Below are 21,782 nucleotides of genomic sequence, written 5' to 3'. Positions count from 1 at the left end.
CAGTTTTTCCCTTGAATACAATTCCTGTCTCTTGGTGTATACGTGTTTAGTTTTGTGGGTGTGGTTTTCTAAGATAGAACTACAGTTTACAAAGCAAATGTTTGTATCGTGACAACAAAGGCCTTCTGTTCTATTCTATCAAAATAATGTTAAGACAGCGACTTTTAAGCAGCGCATATAGCACTTCTTGTTATGCTATTATTTTGAACTTTAAAGTTGCACTTTTAGTCCGTGGCGGACTACCTACAAGAGCGGAGGTAGAAGCACGCAGGTGGATTACATCTTGACAGGCTCTTGGTGGACAGGAGGAGCTTCCAGAAGATTGGACCATTGCAGCCAAGGTGATTAGAGAGACAGGCAGGAGAGTACTTGGTGTATCTTCTGCCAGGAAAGGAGAGAAGGAGACTTGGTGGTGGAACCTCACAGTACAGGAAATCATACAAGGAAAAAGGTTAGCTAAGAAGAAGTGGGACACTGAGAGGCGAAAGGAATACATTGAGATGCGACACAGGGTAAAGGCCAAACAAGAAGCATATGATGACATGTATGGCGGGTTGGACACTAAAGGAGGAGAAAAGGATCTATACAGGCTGGCCAGACAGAGGGATGGAGATGGGAAGGATGTGCAGCAGGTTAGGGTGATTAAGGCTAGAGATGGAAATATGTTGACAGGTGCCAGCAGTGTGCTTGCTAGATGGAAAGAATACTTTGAGGAGTTGATGAATGAGGAAAATGAGAGGGAAGGGAGAGTACAAGAGGCAAGTGTGGTGGACCAGGAAGTGGCAATGATTAGTAAGGGGAAAGTTAGAAAGGCATTAAAGAGGATGAAAAATGGAAAGGCAGTTGGTCCTGATGACATTCCTGTGGAGGTATGGAAGCATCTCGGAGAGGTGGCTGTGGAGTATTTGACCAGCTTGTTCAATAGAATTCTAGCGCGTGAGAAGATGCCTGAGGAATGGAGGAAAAGTGTGCTGGTGCCCATTTTTAAGAACAAGGGTGATGTGCAGAGCTGTGGGAACTAGAGAGGAATAAAGTTGATGAGCCACACAATGAAGTTATGGGAAAGAGTCGTGGAGGATTGACTCAGGACAGAAGTGAGTATTTGCGAGCAACAGTATGGTTTTGTGTCTAGAAAGAGGACCACAGATGCATTATTTGCCTTGAGGATGTTGATGGACAAGTACAGAGAAGGTCAGAAGGAGCTCCATTGTGTCTTTGTAGATCTTGAGAAAGCGTATGACAGAGTACCCAGAGAGGATCTGTGGAACTGCATGCGGAAGTCTGGAGTGGCAGAGAAGTATGTTAGAATAATACAGGACATGTACGAGGGGCGGCACGGTGGACGACTGATTAGAGCGTCAGCCTCACAGTTCTGAGGACCCGGGTTCAATCCCCGGCCCCGCCTGTGTGGCGTTTGCATGTTCTCCCCGTGCCTGCGTGGGTTTTCTCCGGGCACTCCGGTTTCCTCCCACATCCCAAAAACATGCATTAATTGGAGACTCTAAATTGCCCGTAGGCATGACTGTGAGTGCAAATGGTTGTTTGTTTCTATGTGCCCTGCGATTGGCTGGCAACCAGTTCAGGGTGTAACCCGCCTCCTGCCCGATGACAGCTGGGATAGGCTCCAGCACGCCCGCGACCCTAGTGAGGAGAAGCGGCTCAGAAAATGGATGGATGTACGAGGGCAGCAGAACAGCGGTGAGGTGTGCTGTAGGTGTGACAGACACATTTAAGGTGGAGGTGGGACTGCATCAGGGATCAGCCCTGAGCCCCTTGCTGTTTGCAGTGGCGATGGATAGGCTGACAGATGAGGTTAGACTGGAATCCCCATGGACCATGATGTTCACAGATGACATTGTGATGTGCAGTGAAAGCAGGGAGCAGCTGGGGGAACAGTTAGAAAGGTGGAGGCATGCACTGGAAAGAAGAGGAATGAAGATTAGCCGAAGTAAAACAGAACATATGAGCATGAATGAGAGGGGTGGTGGGGGAAGAGTGAGGCTACAGGGAGAAGAGATAGCGAGGGTGGAGGACTTGAAATACTTGGGGTCAACCGTCCAGAGCAATGGGGAGTGTGGTCAGGAAGTGAAGAAACGGGTGGAGGAAGGCGTCAGGTGTGTTGTGTGGCAGAAGAGTCTCTGCTAGGATGAAGGGCAAAGTTTAGAAGACAGTGGTGAGGCCGGCGGTCATGATGGACGGATTAGAGGCAGTGGCACTGAAGAGACGACAGCAAGCAGAGCTGGAGGTGGCGGAAATGAAGATGTTGAGGTTCGTTCTCGGAGTGACCGGGTTGGATAAAATTAGAAATGAGCTCATCAGAGGGACGGCCGAGGTTCGATGTTTTGGAAGCACAGTTAGAGAGAGCAGACTTCAATGGTTTGGACCCGTCCAGAGGAGAAATAGTGAGTATATTGGTAGGATGATGATGAGGATGGAGCTGCTAGGCAAGAGAGCGAGAGGAAGAGCAAAGAGAAGGTTGATGGATGTTGGTGTTGGAGAGGAGGATGCAGGAGATAGGCTTACGTGGAAAAGGATGACGCGCTGCGGCGACCCCTAAAGGAACAAGCCCGAAGGAAAAGGTCAGTGGCGGACTAACTTGACGATCGCCAAGCAGCTTCACTTTTCACTTGAACGGCACCAAACAACATTACACAAATGAATACAAGTTTAAAGCACTCAAAGGATAAGGATGACCATAAATGGCTGTGGCCACCGCCCCTTTTTCTTCTGCTTCTCCCTATAAACTAGCTGTATCATAAAGTTCTTTGTGTAGTGCTCTGAAAGTGCCGAATAAACCTTTACAGAGGCGAAACAAGACAACCAGCGACTGTGTTGGTCGACCTATCCTCAAAATGCCCACTTTTGTCTTGAAACGTCCAGCTTGAATTTTTCACATTTTTGTTTGATATATAAATGTAGGTCACCAAGTCTGTCACCTTCTGTTCTAATCAACCAATCGAGGACGGGCAAATGCCGACATCACTCGGGACCTTCGAGGTATCCCTGTTTGTGGAATATGAAATGTGATTGGTGGGGGTGTCATCGGCCTCATCGAAGACGGTGACGAGTCTGCGTATCGACAGGAAGCGGAGCGGCCGGAGCTGCGGTGCGGCCGACGCGTCCTGGAACTGAACCCGCTCGAGACTGTAGATCGTGGACTTCAGGAGGCATCCGTCGCCACAGGTGCCCCTCACGCTCTCCAACTGCCTTGTGTCGACCGTCGAGACCTTCGAGTTCCTGGGAATTACAGTCTCTCAGGACCCGAAGTGGGCGATCGACATCAACTCCGTCCTCAAAAAGGCCCAGCGGAGGATGAACTTCCTGCGGCTTCTGAGGAAGCACGGCCTGCCGCGGGAGCCGCTGAGGCGGTTCTACACAGCGGCCATCGAATCGGTCCTGTGTTCTTCGTTTGGTGCTGCTAACTCTGTTGTTGACCAATACTGGCCACTCATGCCAGAGTAGCATCTGCCCCACTTGCACTCTGACTGAGGAGTATCTGCAACATTTGCACAATCGACATTGTCCCAGATTATCGCTATTATATATTATCGCGCTAACCGCATGCGCTCCTTGAAGTCTCGGCGCCCTTCGCACAATGGCAATTGCACCGGACTCTTGCTATATTAGTCATTCAAACTGCTCTAAGTGCTAGAGGACTGCATCTTTTTGCACAATTGTCCCCAAAAATTTTTAAAGTGTACCGGCATTACCAGATAACTAGCAACCCTTCATTGCTGATTGCCTGTTTTTTGTCAGTCTTTCTGTCTCCAAAGTGTTCTCTGTCAATTGACCGTCTGCTGTCGTACTCGAGCGGCTCCAGCCACCGGATTCCAATTCCTTGTGTTTCTTGGACATAGTTGGGAAATAAAAATGATTCTGATTTTACAGGGTCTTGCAAACTTTTTGCATGAATAAAAAATACAAATATATTTTGGACACGTGACTATAGAATCTAATTTGAAAAATATTGGACTTTTTGATCGTATCTATGACAGCAATCACTTCACATATGACATCATCACATGACCGCTGATGTTGCACTTACCCAATCTGCAAGCTGCGCCAGCGTACCCAATGTGCACGATGAACCACGCGTTTTGCAAATCCATCCCTCCATTTTCTGAGCCGCTGCTCCTCACGCGGGTCGCGGGCACGGCGGAGCCCATCCCAGCTATCATCGGGCAGGAGGCGGGGTACACCCTGAACTGGTTGCCAGCCAATCGCAGGGCACATACAAACAACCATTCGCACTCACATTCACACCTACGGGCAATTGACAGTCGTCAATTAACCTAGCATGGATGTTTTTGGGATGTGGGAGGAAACCGGAGTACCCGGAGAAAAGCCACGCAGGCACGGGGAGAACGTGCAAACTCCACACAGGCGGGGCCGGGGATTGAACCCGGGTCCTCAGAACTGTGAGGCTGACGCTCTAACCAGTCGTCCACCGTGCCGCCGTTTTGCAAATGATTATTAATATTGCTCAACTGCATTATTATTCAGAATCAGAATCAGAATCATCTTTATTTGCCAAGTATGTCCAAAACACACAAGGAATTTGTCTCCGGTAGTTGGAGCCGCTCGAGTACAACAGAGCGTACAACAGACAGTCAATTCACCAATATTGTATTCGTTTTGTAATTTTGCTGCGTCCGGAGGGCCCTGAACGCATCGTCATCTCTCATCAGTACCAGTTGGTGCATGAAATCAGGTAGCGCATGTCGTCGACCTTCCTGTTTCCCATCATACACTGCGGCAGCTCTCCTTCAGCCTCTGTGGGAGGGGCCAGGACACACGTCGGCACAACTTGTTGACTGTACACATCTTTATACACTATACGTGTGTGACGATGTGACCTTGCGATTGGGCAATATCGGCAGGGGGCGGGTCTTGCTGTTGGCCTTGTTGACTTTGTTGCCCTCCCATCCTTTTTCACTCCTGAACATGATGACATCATCACATCTCACGAATATTTACAAACACATTAAGTATATGTATGTAATAAAAAGTTGCACCTACGTTTGATGCGCCGTCAAATGCGGGGTGATTTTTCTGGTTTCCAAGCGGGGATTCCGGCTTGCACCAAAGATTGTGCCGGAGAGAGGAACCCTTAGATATGATGACGAGGTACGCCAGCGCGCTGCAGTTGCCCGACTAACCGACGTGCCTACGTGGCGGCCGTGTTGGGGAGGTCGTCGTTCCCATAGAAGGCAAACGCACGGACACATTTCAGTCCGAACTTGCTCCTTTCGTAACCGATTTTCATGCAGCTTACAGTTTTGTCAACGCCAAAGCGTATACTATCCAGACACATATTTGGTTTTTTTTAAAAGCAAACATATATTTTTACACGCGATAAGGACTTCCGGTTCTCTTGTCGTCATTTTACGCAACCGTATGTAGCACGATGTAGCAGCACCTGCTCTTTTGATTTGATTTCTTGAATTTTCTCTTTTTTTGGGCGCCGACGACTTCGACCTCCCAAGCTTACCGTCGCCGTGGGCACGGAGCTAAAAAATGGGCGTGTCCTATCTACCGATCTATCTGACGCGCCTTCACGCGGTCATGTTTGATTTATGTATTTATTGATTTCACACTTCTTGCACGTTTATTTACGTGTTTAAACACCACTCGCACAGAATAGAAGTTAAGTCGTACCTCCTGGCAATATTTATTTTGTGATGATATTTTGGGAATACAAACAATGCAGCGTTCCCTAAGGGATTAATCAAATTGTTGTTGTTTTTAAAAGACCTCAACTCAAATGTACTGACAATCGCAATGTAAACGAGACGAAAAGTTTGGCAAAAGCAGATTAGTGCAAAGTGACAACTCTTACCTTTAAGAGATCTTTTTTGTGTGTGTAAACGTCACAGAAACTGACAAATTTAAAATAAAAATAAATAAATCAAATACAGAAGAGGGCTTTATAAATATAAGTTAAATCTACTAAGAAGAGAAATACGTTTAAGGGCTTTCTTATGCTTTACAAACTTCAAAGATTTGTACCAAAGCAGAAACTCGTTCAACCAATGACTTAAACACGGTTTTGTCTTGAAATATTTGCATTTGTGAACAAAAAACTTCCCTAATAACAACACATTAACAACAAAATCCAAATTCTTGTCCTTGACAAACACACCAAACTTAATGGACTCCATCGTCCAAGGTGACAGTCCAATATTTTTAGAGAGCTAGCCAGCTCTGCATATCCAACCAAAAGGTCTGTACTGATTCGCAACTCAAAAAAAAGATGTCCCAAGTTTTCAATTGTCCTTATCACAAAAAATACAGCAATTCGCTTCTTTCCAACCCGAAGCATTTTGCAGAATTCGAACGACCTATCCTTCAAGTAGTTCCGGTTCATCTCGCTCGCCTAGAAAATGAGAGTTCCTGAGCAAGAACTTATTATTATGATTTTTTTAAATGTCCTGAGCAAGAACGAGAATCCGCAGAGGGCCAAAAGGACCAAGAGGACCTCGGTCGCATCCACTTCCGCTGCAGGCTCATGGGGGCGGGGCTAATGAGCGTCACTTTTCTACTTGCGCTACAACAACAACATTAAAAAAGTACTTTCCACATAGAGTACAATCGAATAGACAGACGTGCTCTTATTGATTTGGTGACGATTTCAAAGAAAAAGTTTGTTTTCAATTCAACATCTCTACCACGTGTGTTTGTTATTGACTTATTTTAATCACATCAGTAATAGAATTAAAAGTTATAATGATGAAGATGATTGACCCAATCCATTTTATTCCTGGGAGCGCTCATGGGGAAAGCATTATGGGCAGGGCCATGTTGTTTTTATTCTGGAGAAATGTGATACATATTTATAACGGTCATCTCGTTACAACAGCGTAGCCGCCCCATTCGCGATGCAGGAGCCAATCATGTTGCAGCGAGGCGTGTCCTGCGTGGAACACGGTGGGAGACGTGCCTACGTCCAAACGTGCTGGTGTTGGCGTACATGACGTAATGACGTACAGGCATAGTGGAAGTGAACACGTGAGGCCGCAGAAGACACGCGCACGGTGAAAGAAGTATCAAACTTTCTCTGTCAGGTATTGTTCAGATTCTTATTCCCCCCGCCATACAACACTTGACGTGTCCGGTTAAGTTAATGTGTGACGTCACCGCCTTCAAACGAGCCGCTCGTCAGCTAGCTAACTAGCCGGTTAGCTAGGGTGCTAACGCCGAGTATTCGGCTTCTCGTTTCTTTTTTTCTCTCGTGTGTTTAAATCAAATAGCCTATGAATCATGAACAATACGTTATCTTTTCAATGTACATACATGCAAATCAGTCGCCTTTGCCGTTTTAAACTCATAATAGGCCATTTACTTAAATCGTATAGCTCCGATGAGTTTTTGTCTGGCACTTTCTGCCCAAACGTGGATATTTTCGCTCACTTGAGAAAACACCGTGCAGTAAATTGCAGATGTTTTTTTTGTAGTTTTGACTGTGCATAGACACAGCAACATCAGAATTTGTACATCTGCATTTTATTTTGAATTTTTTTTTAAATAGATGTTCATGCTGTGGTAAAAAAATATAAGACGTTACTCACTATTTACTCAGTACCTGAGTAATAATTTAACTGTGTACATTTTACTCTTAAGTAATTTCTTGGAGGACTTATTTACTTTTACTTGAGTCACATTATTGTCAAGTAACAGTACTCTTACTTGAGTACTATGTTTGGCTACTCTACCCACCTCTGGAGCAGGCATCTTCTATTGCTACTCTTACGTTTAAACAACATTGTTGCTCATCAGATCAGCCAGTGTGGTATTTGTTGCGCTGGTCTTTTGTAGTTTCACGTTGAGGTGCTGCGGGTCGGGTCCCTGGTTGCGGTCCCAAGTGGAACCGCGAAGCACACGAACATCGGTGACAAGAGCTGAGCCGCAAGTAGATTTTGTATTAATTAGGAAGCACGGCTACAATTATCTAATTAGTTTACTGATGTTAATGTTAAATGTCTGTGGATTATGTCACAACACAGAATGAACTAACTTCAAATTCAGAAATGGCCAATAAAAACAGAAAAATATTGTACTTAATATTTTGCTGGAGGATGCATTTGGGATTAGCATTTGAAGTTGGTAATAGTAAAAAATGAAGTCAAGATTTTAGTAAATTCTTTTCCAGAATGAGAGTGCTTAAAGAGGAGGATGCTATTCATGTGGCACAGCTTGAAGCTGGTATCAGGTGAAGAAGAGAAAAAAGAAGTTTTTCTGCATGAAGAATTTTAATTATATTTTTTTGCCTTATTGTACTCTTTAGAGTCTTGCAGATTGCTTAATTTATGTTAAAGTTAAAAAAAAATTCTACACAATTATTTTTTTGTCGCCGTTTTCATGCTTTTGGTGTTTGCATGTCTGAACATAAAACAGGAATCCCTCAAGGATCAATTTTAGGACCATTACTCTTCAGCCTGTATATAAATGATCTTCCAGAATCATACAAGAGGGCTCGTCGCCAAATATACGTGTGTCTGCCCATGGCATTTACACAAGAGCTATCAGTACTTTTGGAGGCAATAGCCTGAGGACTTGAAAACTCATGCTTGACGCTGAATGTAAACAAATTAAAGTTAAAAAAAAAAAAAAAAAAAAAAAAAAAGGAAATGTCTTTTCACCCTCAGGCTGTTATTGGAGCTCACAGTGACGTCATGGCCGTGAGAGCTTCCTTTGAGAAGAACAATGAGATTGGCTGCTTTGCTAAACTCACCAACACGTACTGCCTGGTCGCCATCGGCGGTGCTGAAAATTTTTACAGGTGAGGCCAGGTGACGGCACGGCGTCCCCGCCGGCGATGTCACCGATGCGCTTTGTGTCGTTCCTTAGCGTGTTTGAAGGAGAGTTGTCCGAGAGCATTCCGGTGGTCCACGCCTCCATCGCCGGTTGTCGTATCATCGGACGCATGTGTGTGGGTGAGTCCGGCGCCGCTTGGCCTCATTTCCTGTCGCTTGAGCGAGTGGCCGGAAGTCAGCGAAGCATCCCAAAAGCATCAGGGAGCGCCAGGTCTCCTGGTGTTCTTCCTCTCACTTCCTGCCACTTCCCGCTGCCGCGTGTGGTGATTTGCCGGCGTTCTCGTTTCCAGGCAACCGCCACGGGCTGCTGGTTCCCAACAACACGACGGACCAGGAACTGCAGCACATCCGAAACTGTCTCCCTTCTTCCGTGAGCATCCAGCGAGTGGAAGAACGTCTGTCAGCGCTCGGCAACGTCATCGCGTGCAACGACTACGTGGCGCTCGTCCATCCGGACCTGGACAGGGTTGGCCGGACCGCACGCACCGGCACACGCGCGTGCCCACACGCAGTCGGCTGACAAATTTGCTGTCCCTCCCCTCCCCCAGGAGACGGAGGAGGTTCTGAGCGACACCCTGAACGTGGAGGTGTTCCGGCACACGGTGGCCGATCAGGTCCTGGTGGGCTCGTACTGCGCCTTCAGCAACCAGGGCGGTCTGGTGCATCCCAAGACCTCCATCGAGGACCAGGACGAGCTGTCCTCGCTCCTGCAGGTCCCCCTGGTGGTGAGTGCTTGCGAGTCCCGCGGCCAGTCGCCTTTCCGTCAACGTGTTGGTGGGCGTGTGTGTGTGCAGGGGCTGAAATGATCTTTTTGACTCACCGGCCGCGTTGCCCAAGCATATTTTTTCCAGCCAAAATATCTAAACATTTTACATAGGATTGCGCAATATATCGAAAAAATATGTATGTGTGTGCAGCCCTAATTTTACACACATTTATATAATATGGTAATATGTCGGATGAGACTGAAAGAAGTCACAGCAACATTAAACAACAGCAATAAGAAAAAAATAGTTTTGACATCCATGTTGTTGCTAGTGGCCTCACCGCTAGCCATGGCTAACTGCTAATGCTACCCATACTAGCAACAGACCGTGACAGTTCTGTACTGACGACTGCAATCGCATTTTTATTTATTTATTTTTTTGCTTTCCACGTAATCCCTTGGCTGGTACTTCTTCCAATGAATAAACACAATGTCCGCTTTCGAGGTTGCCGACGTACCTTACGTGTCGGCTCGTTATAATAGCATTGTGCCACGTTACTTTGGAGACGGCGCTGTGTACTCGCGGACCAACGTCGCCAGGGCGAGGACAGGGCGCCGCCCACTCAGCAGGCTCCGGGGACAGCTGAGACGGCGTCTCGAAGATCTCACTACAGCGCGAGTTAGCCGAGGAGGCGCGGCTTGTTTCCCTCCCGCTGCTTGCAAACGGAAGTGGAGCCGGAAAAGTACGTCTCTGATTGGCTGCCCTCACGCGCATTTCTGTCAGTTGGATTGAGCCCTGCTCTATTATTACTGGCTCCATCACACGCGCCGCTGCACAATGATTGGCACGTGTATGTTTGTGTACGTCGGTACTACAAACATGTGTATGTTTGTGTACGTCGGTACTACAAACATTGACTCGCCACATGGCGAGTAGCACTCTGAGATTCCCTCGCCAAACGGATAATTTAGTCGCAATTTGGCGCCTGGCAAGTGTTAATTTTGGACCGTGCGTGTGCGCCCGCAGACGGGCACGGTGAACCGGGGCAGCGAGGTGATCGCGGCGGGCATGGTGGTGAACGACTGGTGCGCCTTCTGCGGACTGGACACCACCAGCACCGAGATGTCCGTCATCGAGAGCGTCTTCAGGCTGGGAGACGCCGCGCAACCCGCCGCCATCACCACCAGCATGAGGGACTCGCTCATCGACAGGTTGCGCAAGCACACTTTCGTATACACTCACCCATGTACACCGTGACACGTCGTTAACGTTGATGTGATGTGACGTTTGTGTGTTCAGCATGGCTTAAGAAGACCACCTGTCGCACATCACCGTCAACATTTTGAATTTTGGGGAATCTTTGGGCCACGCTTGAGGGCGGAAAAGATGGGGTGCTGACGCCGCCTTAGCTGACCACTAGGGGGTGAGGCCGCAGGAAGTGACACGTTTGTTACCGTTGGCCACGAAACCTTTTTTTTGGTTGTTTTTTGGACGTCTTGTCCGATGGGTGCGTGAAGAACCGCCGAGGTCACGAGTCTAACATGCTGTGATGTCATCACGTCCTCCATTAAACGTTTTACAAACTTGTTGCTTTATTTTTACCTCCCCTCAAATGAACATGCGTGCGTGTGAAACATACAGGGATCTTAGCAGTGTATGTGAGAAGAATGTCATGTCCCACAAAACTTTTTTTTCAGCTTTCTCTCAATGTCGAAACCTCCGCCAGGGCTTTTTGAGTCTTTAAACGTTGTGGCAATAAAACGTGCACGGAGAAGAATGACAATCTGACCAGTTTTCCACTTAGCTTTTCAAGTTGACATTTATTTACATTTAAGTACAACTTCACATCATTACAACACACACATTTCACATTTTGGTTTGTAGATTTCTCAATTTCAATAGTAAAATAAAATAAAAATAAAAAAACTGTGCGAAGTTTGTAGTGTTCCTACCAGGAATAATGACGTTTTATGTTTGCAGTGCAAAAGATGCTTGTTTGTCTTACAGGAAGTGACACGCCTCACCATTTCCTGTTTGCATTAACACACTGGCAAGTCAACTTCAAGAGAAAAGATGCTCCAACTTGGCATTTACTTCAATTGACAACGTTAAACAGAGGATAAAGGGGCTCTACGGTTTAGCTTAACATTTCTCTGGCCGTGCTCTTTGATTGACGGGGGAAAAACACCTTGTCTACGTGTTGTCGTAATGCTAATGCATCTCACACGTGTGGCCTCGTGAGCCCGATTGTAAATTTAGTCAAGATTGCGCGTGCCTGTTAGCATGCACGCCAACATTGATGGATCACAGATTTCCAACTGCTGCTGTGACTGTGCAAAAATTGTTTACCAAAAATAGAATACCATTATAATAGCCTACATCTACTTTTATTGATATCGGGAAACAAAAGTAGACTGACGTTACCAAACACCGGCTAGCTGCTGCTAATATTCAACTTTAACATTTTGCCTGACTGTGCCAGATGCTTCTTCCAACCCTTCAAAATAAAAGATTGTTCAAAGAAATTTAAAGAATTGGTGAGCGTGCGCGGCCGAAGGTCTCCTGCGAGGCGTACATCAGGTACAGGAAGCCGTCCTCGTCGCGCTCCTGCTCGTAAATCTCTGAGATGGACGTCGCCACGGAAACCAAACTGTGCTGGTTGACCAGCAGAAAGAAGGCCTGGGTGGGGTTCAGTTGAAGACGGCGCCTGCAGGTGGGAGCTCAAAGTAAGAAGCGCTTCTCACAAGGAGGATTCCCTGGGTACTTTACAGTGAACCCCCGCGATAAACGGGGTTCGAGGTGCAACAAACAATCTGATCAAATAATCAACTAACTTGAAATTGTCAAAAATCCTCTGATTTCAGACTCTCGACAGTAAATATTCGAGCATTTCTGAAGTCCTTGATGAAAGCAAAATAAAGACATTTGCAAACACCTGCTTCTACTTTGGAAAACAAGGACTCACATTTTTACCAATTTTCTGACAGATGTTACAGGCCAAACCAGTAACTGGGCTTTACACGATCACGATCAGCGAGTTGAAAAAAATGATAACCAATCACAAGATGGAGGAAGAAGATGGAGTGTCTATTTAAATGACCTGTTCATTTACCTGTATATACGTATGTACTTAATTGCTCAAACAATTATATTTACAATAAATGTATCTTTGTTCATCTATATATCCTACTGAGGCATAGTGACAGACAGAACAAATGATAAATGGTCTTCTGTTCGATGGCAGGAAGTACATAGTTATTAATGTATCCACTGTTTGCTACATTTTGTTTGTTGGTGTTCCGTGAAATCTTTTAATTGTAAAATATGTTCCTTGGCTCCATAAAGGTTGGAAATCACTGCTCTCGTCAGATCGTGGATTCTAATCAGTCAGGTCAAACCAACATTACATGACAGAAATAATGGGTGCTAACTTACTGTACTTAAATTACTTTATTTTGAATGAAATTACTTCACCCACACTGAAACTTTAGAGCATGATTTGACAGAACGGCGGCATGTTTACGTCCAACCGTTCGGGCTACCACTAGCTTGCTAGGCTACATAACGTTTTGTTGCCTGCTTGTGCGCCATATCGTATTCAAAGTATGTGAACATACCTCAAGCGAGCCTTAGACCAACGTCCTCTCCTGTTCTGACCTTCTCTGTACTTGTCCATCAACATCCTCAAGGCAAATAATGCATCTGTGGTCCTCTTTCTAGGCACGAAACCATACTGTTGCTCGCAAATACTCACTTCTGTCCTGAGTCTAGCCTCCACTACTCTTTCCCATAACTTCATCCCTCTCTAGTTCCCACAGCTCTGCACATCACCTTTGTTCTTAAAAATGGGCACCAATACACTTTTCCTCCATTCCTCAGGCATCTTCTCACGCGCTAGAATTCTATTGAACAAGCTGGTCAAAACCTCCACAGCCACCTCTCCTAGATGCTTCCATACCTCCACAGGAATGTCATCAGGACTGACTGCCTTTCCATTTTTCATACTCTTTAATGCCTTTCTAACTTCCCCCTGACTAATCATTGCCACTTCCTGGTCCACCACACTTTCTTCTTCTATTCTTTATTTTCCTCATTCAGCAACTCCTCAAAGTATTATTTCCATCTAGCTAGCACACTCCTGGCACCAGTCAACATATTTCCATCTCTAGCCTTAATCACCCTAACCTGCTGCACACCCTTCCCATCTCCATCCCTCTGTCTGGCCAGCCTGTAGAGATCCTTTTCTCCTTCTTTAGTGTCCAACCCGCCATACATGTCCTCATATGCCTCTTGTTTGGCCTTTGCCACCTCTACCTTTGCCCTGTGTCGCATCGCAATGTATTCCTTTCGCCTCTCCTCGATCCTCTCCGTGTCCCACTTCCTCTAAGCTAACCCTCTTTCCTTGTATGCTTTCCTGTACTGTGAGGTTCCACCACCAAGTCTCGTTCTCTCCTTTCCTGGCAGAAGATACACCAAGTACTCTCCTGCCTGCCTCTCTGATCACCTCGGCTGCAGCGGTCCAGTCTTCTGGAAGCTCCTCCCGTCCACCGAGAGCCTGTCTCACCTCTTCCCGAAAAGCTGCACAACACTCGTCCTGTCTCAGCTTCCACCATGTGGTTCTCTGCTCTGCTTTTATCTGCTTAATGTTCCTCCCCACCCCCAGAGTCATCTTCTTTGCTGTCTAGCCACACTCTCCCCTACCACCACCTTACAGTCGGTAACCTCCTTCAGATGACATCGTCTGCACAAGATGTAATCCACCTGTGTGCTTCTACCGCCGCTCTTGTAGGTCACCCTATGTTCCTGCCTCTTCTGGAAGAAAGTGTTCACTACAGCCATTTGCATCCTTGTTGCAAAGTCTACCACCATCTGTCCCTCCAAGTTCCTTTCCTGGATGCCGTACTTACCCATCACTTCTTCATCACCCCTGTTTCCTTAACCAACATGTCTATTACGCGGCACGGTGGACGACTGGTTAGCACATGTGCCTCACACTTCTGAGGACCCAGCCGGGTTCAAATCCAGCCTTGCCTGTGTGGAGTTTACATGTTCTCCCCGTGCCTGCGTGGGTGTTCTCCGGGTACTCCGGTCTCCTCCTACATCCCAAAATCATGCATGGTAGGTTAATTGAAAACTCTAAATTGCCCGTAGGTGTGACTGTGAGTGAGAATGGTTGTTTGTTTCTATGTGCCCTGCGACCAGTTCACCAGTGAACCAGTGTCACCCACAGTCAGCTGGGATAGGCTTCACCACGCCCGCGACCCACGTGAGGATAAGTGGTTCGGAAAATGGATGGATATTATTGTTATTATTATAGAGCAGTGATTCTTAGTGTGGAACAAGTACCACTAGTGTTACTTAGGCTCCCTCGAGCGGAATGTTTTTCCCCCCTCAAGCGACGCCCCGGACTGGTCGCCAGTCAGTCGCGGGGCACAGGTAGAGCCAGACGACCGTCCGCCATCGTCACCGAGCAGAAGTGAGGCCGCGCTGCCGGCACTCAAGTCAAGTGCAATCAATCAAACAAAACAAAAAAACTTCCCAACCAACCTAACCCGACCCAACAATACCATCAATCGCAATCACATCAACAGAGCGGATGTGCGTGCGTGCGCACACCTGATGATCTTGACCAGCTCGCTCATGTTGACATGGTCAGGGACCAGGAACTTGGTCTTGTCCAGAACAGGAAGTTGTTTCTCACCCTTGTAACGCTCCATGATCACCTGACACACATGTGGAAAATGTACACGGATGTGTATGTGTGCGTTTGTGTAAAAAAAACACATGCATCTTGTGTGTCAGTGTGTAAAATGTTCATGGAACCTGTGTGTGTGTGTGTGTGTGTACATACAGGGATCTTGTTGGGATGTTGTTCTCGGATCTGCTGGACTTCTTTGCAGCGTTCAGCTGTTAAAACACATTTCAAAGAAAACACTATCATGCTTAGATTCTTGTTGCATTTTTCAGCAGGTGTGGTGACGTCACAGTCTTCCAACTTGTAGGTTGACGATGTTTATTTGTTTTGTTTTTTTTCCTTCAAATGTCACAGCCTCGACTCGGCTGCGAGCTACTAAGAAGACAAAAGATTTCACGTTGAAAATGTGAGCGAGCCGCAATGTTGTCAACATAGCGGCCGGATAGCTCGTTAGCATGTTAGCTCGGGTGCTGCTGTTCTTCTTACCGAAAGTCCTCCTTTGCTTGAAGGCTCTGTCGGACGGCATCTTGCGGCTTGCGGACGACGGTTAACGTTAAACTTGACGAAGAAGGTCGTGAACACTTTGGAGCCTCTTGCTTGAGCGAAGAGAGAGAAAGAACGCAAAACAAGCTGCTGCTGCTGACGGCGAACACAAGCTTTTTTATTTTTTTTATCTGTTATTTTTCCCCACCAAAGACACGTGACTCGTCAGTGACGTTGGCTTCTCTACGCCAAAGACAGCGACGCCATTTTAGTCGCAAAGCCAACGTGGGCGAGGCCTCGGCACCCAAATATTTGGCTACAAACTGCAAAGTGATTCTCACGTTTTCGACACCGAGTAAAAGCTGGAAAACTACTTTGCGCTCCAGGTACCACAATCATGAACAACATTCAAATACAGTAGCGTAGTAGGCCCAGATGTTCATCACAAACGAGGCAGTGGTCACATTCCTAAAAAGTATAGTTCATATTTTTGTAAGCCACTGTAACATTATGCAGTTTGAATGTTAACACTGCTTAAATATAGAAGAACAAAGCACACTTGTATCATGATTCAACCAAATGCATTGCACACGCACACGAGTTAAATAGCAACTAGCTATACCTAAATTAATGTTTCAAAACGTTTGACGAGATGTATGCCAAGCTACGAGCTTCATTCTAATGTTTGATCGTATCAGCTGAGCTAGGCGCCAGCACACCCGCAACCTTAGTCAGGATAAGCGGTACAGAAAATGGATGGATAGCATGTTTTAAATGTATTTTCATTTTAATTGTATTTATATTTAATTCATTGATTCTATCATATTCCACGAGAGGGAGCCTAAGTAACACTAGTGGTACTTGTTGAATCATTGCTCTATTGTAATAACAATAATAATATCCATCCATCCATTTTCTGAACTGCTTATCCTCACGCGGGTCACCGGTGTGCCGGCGCCTATCCCAGCTGACTCTGGGCGAGAGGCGGGGTACACCCTGAACTGGTCGCCAGCCAATCGCATGCCACATGTAAACAACCAGTCGCACTCACATTCACACCTACGGGCAAGTTAGAGTCTTCAATCAACCTAGCATGCATGTTTTGGGGATGTGGGGGGAAACCGGAGTGCCCGGAGAAAACCCACGCAGACACCGGAAGAACATGCAAACTCCACACAGGCGGGGCCAGGCCAGATTTGAACCCGCACCTCACAACAGTGAGGCAGATGTGCTAACCAGTCGTCCGCCGAGTCACCCATAATAATAATAAGAATCAGAATTGAAGATGAAATTGTCCATAGGTGTGATTGTGAGTGCAAAAGGTTGTTTATTTGTGCCCTGCGATTGGTGTAACCCGCCTCTCGCCCAGAGTCAGCTGGGATGGGCTCCAGCTCGCCCTTGACCCGCGTAAGGAGAAGCGGTGTGGAAAATGGATGAATAATAATAATAATAATAATACATCCAATCTATGGGTTAGAGTTAGGTGACGTGAATATAGGTTACTTCGTATAGGGCCCTCGTTGGGAATAAAAATGCTCAATAGAAGTCAGATATATCCCATGATGCATTGCGAGCATACAGAAAAACAATTTGATGTTTCCATCATTCAATTTTTGTCACAACACAAACTGAGTTGTGGCAAATATAAATTGTTTTCAAGTGATATCGCATACATCTGGACACAAACATTATACCTCCACTGCATATGCGTATTTTGTATTAGTTTGGTTTCATAATGCAAAATCACTTTCATCTGAACACTTGAATAATCGACTCTAAATATATTCGATAGCCCTTGCCCTACTAGGAAGTGTTTAGAAAGGTTCATGAGTGCGCAGGGAGGGTCATTAAGATTCAAAATGTACCTAAATGGTCGATGATCTACCATGCAGATTTTCATCAATCGTGGGGGTTCTAAAACATAAAGCCCACGATAAACCAGGGACCAGTGAAAAGGGATTTGGAGGAGGGAATGATGAATCGATTACCTTTGGAATCATTCACTCATTTGAAGTGGAACCATCCAGGACAGTCCACAATCTAAAAATGGCCGATTCGGTAGTGGAACGATCCAAGATGGTCCACAATTGAAAAATCTCCGGATTCATTCGTCAGGAGTAAACGACTTTTTTTGTCCACAGTAAAACACCTCAAATTGTGCAATGTTGCAGACCCCCCAAAACATTTTTTTTTAGCAATTTCTTCCACAGTGGAGAACGTGGCTCATGCCTCTCTCTCACAGAAACAAGGTTCCACGTTGGAATCTTTTGGGCCCAGTTTGTACATTGTTCATATGTCCGATATTGACTGAAATGTCATTTATAAAATAAAATAAAATTAGCATTAAAGTGTGAATGGGATTGAAATTAGCATGTGCGTAGTTGAGGCTCCCGAGCTGGCTTTGCGTCTTCTTCTCGTGCTCAGGGTGGCCTTTTCCTTCCACGAAACAATGTTCGCTTCATTCAAGAGTTACAAATTGGCGGGAACCCGCGTTTCACAACCAGTTCCGTTTGCCTCCGTGCGGTGTCATTAGCGAGCGACCAGTCGGTCGTTTTGTCTACGTGCCCTGACATTGGCGACCAGTCCGTCTGACAAGAAGTGCCTTAACATTGAGCAGAGACCAGTCCTGGGCGAGACGACAGAAGCGGAATGATCAGTGTTCCAAACGGTAATTAAGAAGACAGTGAAGATGTTGCGGATGTTTATTGAAAACATTTTTCATGCCGACGACAAGGTTGTCATGTTGTCTGCACGCACACACAAAAAAGGAGGAACGAGCAAAAGGAAAAGCTGGACATATCTCGTTGATAAAAGTGCCATCTTCACTTTTTTCTTCGGATGCTAAAAACGAGAACGTTTTCAGTCTGATGGATTTTGAATGACGATCATGAAATAGTCCTTATCTGCAAAGCACAAAGCAATCATCACGTTAATACTACTCGGTGTGACGATGAGGAGGAGGAGGACCTGACCTGACCTGGCGCGATCATGATCTCGTTCTTCTTGGAGCGCAGCCGCAGGAAGGTGAGGTCGTTGAGGGGGTCGATGTCACGGATGGTGCTGCGGGCCTTCAGGACCAGCTGGTGGATCAGACCCGCGTAGTGGACCGTGCTGGAGTTGTCCAGTGTCGAGCGGATCGGGATTCCTGACACAAACAAAGGTTCACGCGCAATCCTCACACCGGTGCCCTCCCGCTACGCCATTTTGTAGTGCTGTTGGAATGTGAAAACGGCTGCAACTAATCACCGGGGAACAATTTGAAAAAAAAATTGTGTTGAGTTCGATTGCATGCCGATTCCAAAATTGCAGTCCGTCTTTTCTAGCACGTCGAGTTTTTCCCCCACAGCTTCCACTGATCAGCTGTAGTAAGACTTGCCAGCTGATTACGATTGGACTCATCTAACGCTAAGTGGCAACTTGTTTGCGCAGTCACAATTGAGACAGTGCAGTGAGAGCTCCCAATAGATCAGCACTATCAATATCTGCAAAAAGAAAGCTAGCATAGTAGGAATTAAGAGGATTTGTGCTGGCTTTTCTCTTAACCTTGTAACCAGGAGCATAACGTAGTAAGTTCCATTTCGATTTTTTTTTAGATTTCAAAGCTTGTGACGATTCCATCTTTGTGTTTTATTGATATAGATGTATATTTCCTTCATTCCACTTTGTTCAAAGACTTGACGTGATAGAGAAAAACTGAGATCGGTTTTGGATTCCGCACACATAAATTAGTTAAAAACAGCCGTCAGACCTAACCCAACAAATATTGTGTTCCCCGGTGTCAAGCTGCTTATTATTTTTTCGATGAATCGGATTAAAAAAATATTTTTTTTAATATCCATCCCTTCATTCAAATGCAGGAGTTTATTTGAAATTGACAGTGATTCAGTTCCTGGTTTCCTCCGTAACACATCAGAAAATCAGCCAAGATGTTTATCAGTGTTTTGCATAGCAAAAGCCAATGTTTGCAAATGTCAGATTTTTGAAAAAGGATCATGACTCTGCTTCCATGGAGGACAACACAAATTGGAGAATATTTTCTGTTGAGGCTGAAATGCTGAGGACTTGGACAATTTCATTTTTCAGTGAAGCAAGGTCTCCAAATGATTAATCAACTTTCAAAATAGTGGTTGGTTAATTTGATCATTCGTGGTCGATTCATCGATTAATTGTTGCCCCTCTAGTAGTTTTTATAGTTTAGCCTCGATATAGTGCCCTCAATGTATCACTGTCTTGGTTGGAGCACTGGTGTCAAACTCAAGGCCCCGGGGCCAAATCTGGCCCACCAACTCATTTTATGTGGTCCGCGAAAGCAAGTCATCTGTGTCAACTTCCATATGATTCTTGCTCAAATTCTATATATATAATAAATAGTATTGTTTAGCTATTGCAAGTTACTGTTCCGGTTTACAGTAACTAAGTTGAGCAAACTATTACCTTTGACTTCTGATTTCAAAACTAGTTATTCTTCAATTTGTTGTGTGTATGTAATAGTATTATGAGGTGACAAAACAGTTCTATGGTTTCACAGTCAACGGCCCTCTGAGGGAAACCGTGACTACAACGTGGCCCGCGACAAACATTTGTTTGACACACCTGGTCTTTAGATTTCGAGCGGACTCTTGAGTGAACTATTCAGTCCACAATATAAAAATGGCTACATAGTGATTAGGGAATAGTAAACGCATGACGAGCAAAAGCTTTGGCAATCACTCACTCATTCCCCACTCCCTACTTACTAGACAGGGAATTAATCAACTGCAGTGGAAATTTGAAACTATCTAGGTCCGTGACATGAAAATCCCTTCATTGGGATTGGGGAGTAGAGAATGATTCCCAACCCGGCCAACAAATAGCAACTTTCTTTGTCATCTCACCGTCAGAGTTGACAATGATGAGGCCCTGAACTCCTTTCTGGCCCAAAATTCTCTTCAGGGTCTCCTCCACTTCAGCCTAAGCAACAACAAACATTACAAAGCTACCCAACTGCCATAATAATACTTTTTTTAATACAACATTAAGTAGCATTTCATCCATGTTTAACTTGTACCTTTAACATCCCTCACTACCTTTTCTTTGGCACTTAGCACCCTTCTGTACATACTAGTACGCATACTCGAACAACTGACCATACTTATGATTATCATGAAATATAGGACTCATGTTAGCATCTGTTGATTTGGCGGCCGCCTAGAGGTTCGGATGCGGAAAGGAATTCCCGTTTGTAACGTCATTGGGGAAAAGCCCGAGTTCAGCCTCCACTTAGTTTTGTTGGATTTCAATTTCCTCAACAATGGCTTCACTGTTTGAAGCTTTTGCTCGGAGAAAAAAAAAACAATGATTTAGTCGAAGGTGAGTAAGAATTTGTCGGATACTTTGAAGAAGTGTAAGCTTATGTACTAAGGTACTTGTATGAAAAATGCCACCTAATTTGATACGTACTCAACGATTTTTAAATGTTATTTTTTGCGTCCGTCAAAATTGGTTGGTTGTGCATTCGCAAACGCAGGCGTGATGGTTTAATAAAAAAGTCCTTAGTCACTTCTTACAAACTATGGCTCATTTTATTCGTGTATCACTCTATCCAATGATCTCGTCTATTTGAATGTACAGGTTATAAATATCTTTATAAAGTCATGTCAATGAACGAGGCAAAATGATAGCAAGCAGCATCCGCCAGTCGTGATTCGACGTTGGCTGGTGAAAAACGTGCCCTTTGGATCTCATCATAGTGTTTTATTACAACTGTGCTCTACAATATAATGCATAAGACTAGACAATCTGATGACAAAATGCGTTAACAATCTAGTGCTAATGTCGCGCTAACCTGACAACGCCCGAGCAGCAAACAAAACGTCTTCCGGTAACATTTCAACACATCACATTCCCTGCGCTCATTATATAAACATACAAATTCACACTTCGAGCGTAAAGTGCGTCATAGTAAACATTTCTTACCATTTTGGAAAGGTTTAATAAGATTTCGGTGACAATTTGGAAGAACTAACTTCCGGGTTGGACTTCTTCTTTGGTTTCCTTTTCTCTTTTGTCTTGGGCGACAACGCGTCCCACCCACCCACCCCACCG

At 45.4% G+C, this 21,782-nt stretch overlaps 3 protein-coding genes and 1 pseudogene across 3 annotated transcripts; 1 reads left to right on the top strand and 3 right to left on the bottom strand.

Annotated features, from left to right (window-relative positions):
- LOC133408847 (semaphorin-3D-like) overlaps positions 1-5,833 on the bottom strand; it is a 50,669-nt pseudogene extending 44,836 nt beyond the window's left edge.
- Positions 5,834-6,945: 1,112 nt separating this feature from the next.
- Positions 6,946-11,846, top strand: eif6 (eukaryotic translation initiation factor 6). Its single transcript, XM_061687696.1, has 7 exons — positions 6,946-7,064; positions 8,646-8,779; positions 8,848-8,933; positions 9,104-9,279; positions 9,362-9,538; positions 10,547-10,731; positions 10,820-11,846. Exons 2-7 carry the CDS (start codon positions 8,673-8,675, stop codon positions 10,827-10,829), a joined length of 741 nt encoding a protein of 246 aa, XP_061543680.1. The 5' UTR covers positions 6,946-7,064; positions 8,646-8,672; the 3' UTR covers positions 10,830-11,846.
- On the bottom strand, positions 11,321-15,933 carry map1lc3a (microtubule-associated protein 1 light chain 3 alpha). The gene is made up of 4 exons (XM_061687697.1): positions 15,702-15,933; positions 15,372-15,427; positions 15,137-15,243; positions 11,321-12,227 (listed from the first exon to the last, which is right to left on the bottom strand). Exons 1-4 carry the CDS (start codon positions 15,739-15,741, stop codon positions 12,047-12,049), a joined length of 384 nt encoding a protein of 127 aa, XP_061543681.1. The 5' UTR covers positions 15,742-15,933; the 3' UTR covers positions 11,321-12,046.
- A 2,453-nt stretch (positions 15,934-18,386) lies between these two features.
- On the bottom strand, positions 18,387-21,750 carry dynlrb1 (dynein, light chain, roadblock-type 1). Its single transcript, XM_061687649.1, has 4 exons — positions 21,654-21,750; positions 20,573-20,648; positions 18,676-18,843; positions 18,387-18,601 (listed from the first exon to the last, which is right to left on the bottom strand). The coding sequence occupies exons 1-4, from the start codon at positions 21,654-21,656 to the stop codon at positions 18,558-18,560; spliced, it is 291 nt and encodes a 96-aa protein (XP_061543633.1). The 5' UTR covers positions 21,657-21,750; the 3' UTR covers positions 18,387-18,557.
- Between the last annotated feature and the right edge of the window lie 32 nt (positions 21,751-21,782).

Source organism: Phycodurus eques, chromosome 10 (assembly GCF_024500275.1).
Source record: "Phycodurus eques isolate BA_2022a chromosome 10, UOR_Pequ_1.1, whole genome shotgun sequence".
NCBI lineage: Eukaryota > Metazoa > Chordata > Actinopteri > Syngnathiformes > Syngnathidae > Phycodurus > Phycodurus eques.
The sequence above is the reverse complement of the archived record's forward strand: the minus strand, read 5'-3'. Positions and strand labels throughout refer to the sequence as shown.